This window comes from Etheostoma cragini, unplaced genomic scaffold (assembly GCF_013103735.1).
Source record: "Etheostoma cragini isolate CJK2018 unplaced genomic scaffold, CSU_Ecrag_1.0 ScbMSFa_1995, whole genome shotgun sequence".
Lineage (NCBI taxonomy): Eukaryota > Metazoa > Chordata > Actinopteri > Perciformes > Percidae > Etheostoma > Etheostoma cragini.
In genome coordinates this window covers 727-5,854 of record NW_023266107.1, presented here as the reverse complement: position 1 = coordinate 5,854, position 5,128 = coordinate 727, and the positions used below count along the sequence as shown (strand labels likewise).

Here is a 5,128-nt window from a genome sequence, read left to right as displayed (position 1 = left end):
CATGTTGCCCTCATGTTGCCCTCATGTTGCCCTCATGTTGTCTTCATGTTGCCCTCATGTTGTCTTCATGTTGCCTTCATGTTGCCTTCATGTTGCCCTCATGTTGCCCTAATTTTGGGGCGTCTTATTCAATTTTATAGCATTGTAAAACAAATGGAAGTGTTTTTGAAATAGTATTGAGTAAAAGTTGACATATTCCAGTCTGTGATTATCATCAACATCCATTCCTTTAATTTTAGTCTCAATAATTCCTAATTTCTGCTTTTCTAACTCAAACATTAGGTATAATTTCCTATAAATGAGGTTTATTGACCATAAATTCCAAAAATAACTGTAAAACTAAAGTTAATAAGTTAGTGTTACGTAGTGTTGAAAATATCAAAAGGTCAAACATTGATAAAACAACGTCAACAAAAGTGTTGATTTATTTTAAATTTTTGACAGGAAGACGACCCGAGTGTTAAAGTGATCAGTTATTAAGTCTGTTGCCGTGGATATGAGTTTTCTTTGTTGTGATGTTTAACCGTGTCTCTGTCCCTGGGGCCTCTCTGGGGATCAGGTATCAGGGCCTCTTCTTTCCAAACTAAACTCTAAACAGCACCGACGTCATATCGAGGGTGTTAACGGGCCCATGTTATGGAAAAATCGTTTTCAGGGATTTGGGGTTATTTTGTAGCTCTGGTGCTTCCACACACACACACACAATGTACACACTTGGAAACTTAACATAAGTGTGTTTTGAGGTACAACTTCAAAATCCAATTATGTATATGAGCATAACTTTGGCGCTTTTAAGGCATAAAAACCTTTTTTTGCGTTTTCCAGCTAGAGAAGTTCAGTTGGGACTCGTTGGAAACGACTTAAATCCGTAGCAAGCTTATTTGTCTGTAAATGGATTAAAACCTACGCTTCCACATGGAAAATGATCAACTCAACAGTGTTGAAAGTTACCAGATGTCACGTCAAGAGCCAAATGTACAGAGTGGAAAACATAACTCAAGAATGTAAAAAGAGAGAAGTTAGTGGAATGAAGGTCTCTACAAACGAAGCTGATGAATCTGATATCGAGTCATTCTTTACTTGTTGGCTGGCGTTAACGGAGCGTAAGAACATTACATCATCGTTATTTAATGTCTGTGCTGTCACCTGCACCCAAACCCAAAGACCACGTCCTGTCAGTGGTGTGGTTCTGTCTGGTGTGCAAACAGAAACCTGATCCTTGTCGCCTTTCTCTGATGCTGCCGTGCCGTTGAAAGTGAATCCAAGGGTCAACAAATCCTCGTTTAACCCTCCTGGTGTCCTCGGGTCAAATCTGGCCCTTTAATAAATGTCTTTATGTTAAATATGAGTTTGTCTTTTAATCAAATCACCATTAAAAAATGGATCGGATTCCTTACAGCTGATCACTTTCATTCCTCTGATCTGAACTATTAGTCAAAATAACTCATCATTTCTGTTTTTTTAACTCTAATATTGGGTATAATTCTATATAAATGAGGGTTATTGACCATGGATTTCAGGAAGTGATGTTAGAGCTGGTGCTAGTGAACACTTAACCGTCTGAAAAATGGTCAGAATGTCAGATTTTTGTCAGTTTCTGACCCGGAGGACAACTCCCGTTTAATAACCTTTTTATTATGTATGTTTGTCTGACTTTCTTTACACTCGTCCAACCAGCTGCAGGTTAGAGAACTTCACTCTGCAGGCTGCAGCGCACAAACTGACGTCCTGTTGTTGTTGACGACGTGTTGTTGTTGTTGACGACGTGTTGTTGTTGTTGACGACGTGTTGTTGTTGTTGACGTGTTGTTGTTTTTCTCGTTCAGGTCCACGAGAAAACCCCCCTGAAGGTGAAGAACTTCGGGATCTGGCTGCGCTACGACTCTCGCAGCGGGACACACAACATGTACCGAGAGTACCGAGACCTGACCACATCTGGAGCCGTCACGCAGTGCTGTGAGGACACACACACACACACACGCTCTCACACACACACACACACACACACACGCTCTCACACACACACACACACACGCACGCACAGGCTCTACAATCAAGCACACACACACACACACACACACACACACACAGGCTCTACAATCAAACACACACACACACACACACACAGGCTCTACAATCAAACACACACACACACACACACACACACAGGCTCTACAATCAAGCACACACACACACACACACAGGCTCTACAATCAAGCACACACACACACACTCTCACACACAGAGACAGTCTCTCTCTCTCTCTCTCTCTCTCTCTCTCTCACACACACACACACACACACACAGCCCCAGTCCCATGTTTGGGGTTGTTGTTAGAATATAAATGCTGAGTTGTGTGAACCGTCTCCGGTTTCTGTCCCTCAGACCGAGACATGGGAGCTCGCCATCGTGCTCGCGCCCACTCCATCCAGATCATGAAGGTCCAGGTCATCGCCGCCAACAAGTGTCGCAGACCCGCCATCAAGCAGTTCCACGTGAGTCTCTCTCACACACACACACACACACACACACAAACACAGAGAGACGCGGGTCTCTCTCTGGACCGCCTCGACGCCGGGCAGCTCCAGTTTAAAACCCGCCAGACCAAAAGCCAGATTCCTCTTCCAGGTTTTCAGCTTCCATCTCCAAACCTGGCGGTTCTGAAACTGGCGACAGGCACAGAACCAAGGGGGGCGCTGCAGGCCCAGAACCTGGTTTTTGTAGTAGTGGACTTGTACATGTAGTGGAAGAAAAATATCTATTTTGCGTCAAGATTTCTTGCCATACCACAGTACGCTGTAGTATAAAATGTACGAGCAAAGTTCACAGCTTTAAAGATAGAGCACAGAAACAATCAAACACACTGGAAACGTTGATGTGTTAGCTATAGGAATGAAAGTACATTCTTATGTGGATGTGCAGAGCTTTGTCTATTTGTATTATTCAGAAAACTTGAAATACCGAAAAGGATTGTTTTAAAGGACGATTCTGGTTGTTTTCAACATGTAGCTGTGTTATTTTTAACATGTAGGTCTGTTAGAGAGACAGATGGAACCAGTCGATGCTGCTCCACCCGGATCTCCTCCTCTAGAGTCGGCACCAACAGGATTCAACAAGGCCCGTTAGAAATGGGTTTAACCCATTAATGACATGTCCAACATGTCATTAAAAGTGCCCAGACCAGTCAGATCTTAGGGACCGTCTTCAAACTACAACACAGAAAAGACATTTGCACTTTTAATGACATGTTGGACATGTTCAGAGGTTAAACCCATTTGTAACGGGCCCTGTTGAATCCTGTTGGTGCCGACTCTAGAGGAGGAGATCTGGGTGGAGCAGCACCGATGTATCTCTCTACTGACACACCGGCACATTAAAACAACAGAAATACATGTTGAAATCCACCAGAATGTTCCTTTAATGTCTGTAATCACCTGGGGACGTTTGATGTCGATGTGACCGTCGTCTTCAAAATGTCTCCAGTCCTTACCTTTAAAGGGTTTCTCATGTTCTCTACACAGGGCTGTGTTCAGATATCACTCTCAGCCTGACTTATACTCAATATTACACACAAAAACATGGAGACAATTGACTTTTTCTGTTTTTATGTATTTATGGCATCATAAAGAGATCTTAAACCCCCTCAGTGAAAACCTGGAGCTCTGGCATGTTATTTTTAATCCAATATTCACATCCCTGTTGTTGCAATGTCTTCATAATGTAAGATCAGATTTTGGAAGAGAATGCACCTTTTGCATACCCTGGAGATCCAGAGTTCTCAGAGAGCTCCGTTTGAATCAGCTCAGCGAGTCCTCTGGCCTCGAGTAATGCTGCTAGTTAACCGTGTCCCCGTAGCCGAGCCGAGGAAGACCTTAACCTACCAGATCTGGGTCTGGATTCCCAGGATAGCATGTGTCACTGTAACATTCCAGAACCGGTCCCGTATGTGTGGCTGTTGATACCAGAGCTGCTGTTGATGTCCGCTGTGTGAACTAACTAACTCTCCTCTGGTTCCTCCGTCAGGACTCCAAGATCAAGTTCCCCCTGCCCCACCGCGTCCTGCGCCGCCAGCACAAGCCCCGCTTCACCACCAAGAGACCCAACACCTTCTACTAAACCAGTTTCACTTTGTGCGGGAAAATAAATCGAATGGAGAAAAAACTAAAAAGCCGGTGTCATTGTCTTATTTTTGTGTTTGTTACATAAATACAACGTTCATACGTGTGGACTGAAGGCAGCGGTGGGATGGACCTAAGGACACGTCCCGGGGCTCAGTGGTAGAAGGTTGGTGGTTCAATCCCCTGCAGGCCCATGTCTGGGTGTCCCTGGGCCAGACTCTGAACCCGATGCTGTGCCAGCGGAGTGTAGATGTGAGTGTGTATCTGACGAGCAGGTGTCTCTGATGAGCAGGTGTGTAGATGTGTGTGTATATCTGATGAGCAGGTGTTTAGATGTGTGTGTGTATATCTGATGAGCAGGTGTGTAGATGTGTGTAAATCTGATGAGCAGGTGTGTAGATGTGTGTATATCTGATGAGCAGGTGTGTAGATGTGTGTATATCTGATGAGCAGTTGTGTAGATGTGTGTATCTGTTGAGCAGGTGTTTATCGTGTGTGTGGGACCTTGTACGGCAGCCTTGGTTAGTGTGTGTGTGTGTGTGTGTGTGTGATGGTGAATGGTTCCTGTATGATGTCATAGAGCTTTGAGTAGAGCCCATCTGGGTTTTGAATCTATTTATCTTGTGTGTGTCTTTGTAGTCATTTTGGCTCATTAGTATCTTATTCTGGGGGTTTTGCATCTATTTTTTTGTCTTTGTCATTTTGAGTTAACGTCAGTCATTTTGCATCGGGTTATTTTTTTTTTTAAACAATCAGAACGAGACACTATGGTACAACACAAGCTATACTCCCATGGAATTACACACACAAGGAGACACACCACGTTTTGCGTAGTTTTTCCATGTCTATGTGCTGGTATTGTGTGTAACTGTGTGTGTGTGGGTTTGACCTCTGAGGGGCTGCTGTTGCTCCATCTGTCCACGTGGTGGTGCTGTTCTCCATCCCACGAGGCTGAAGCAGCAGACAGAGGTCACAGGTTGGGTTTTAAATTGATTTCACCATGTTCCTCAT

General features: G+C 44.1%; 1 protein-coding gene and 1 non-coding gene across 2 annotated transcripts; both read left to right on the top strand.

The window, feature by feature from the left end:
• Positions 1-1,145: 1,145 nt before the first annotated feature.
• On the top strand, positions 1,146-1,277 carry LOC117940231. The gene has a single exon (XR_004655726.1). It is a non-coding gene; the product is annotated as a small nucleolar RNA SNORA68 (small nucleolar RNA).
• Positions 1,278-1,795: 518 nt separating this feature from the next.
• On the top strand, positions 1,796-4,158 carry rpl18a (ribosomal protein L18a). Its single transcript, XM_034865580.1, has 3 exons — positions 1,796-1,955; positions 2,385-2,494; positions 4,023-4,158. The coding sequence occupies exons 1-3, from the start codon at positions 1,904-1,906 to the stop codon at positions 4,113-4,115; spliced, it is 255 nt and encodes an 84-aa protein (XP_034721471.1). The 5' UTR covers positions 1,796-1,903; the 3' UTR covers positions 4,116-4,158.
• Positions 4,159-5,128: the final 970 nt, after the last annotated feature.

What these genes read in the sequence shown, in the direction of transcription:
- rpl18a (XM_034865580.1), top strand. Translation starts at nt 1,904, where the DNA reads ATGTACCGAGAGTACCGAGACCTGACCACATCTGGAGCCGTCACGCAG. An exon ending in TGGAGCCGTCACGCAGTGCT is followed by an intron (nt 1,956 to 2,384) that starts GTGAGGACACAC and finishes TCTGTCCCTCAG; the next exon opens with ACCGAGACATGGGAGCTCGC. An exon ending in CCGCCATCAAGCAGTTCCAC is followed by an intron (nt 2,495 to 4,022) that starts GTGAGTCTCTCT and finishes TTCCTCCGTCAG; the next exon opens with GACTCCAAGATCAAGTTCCC.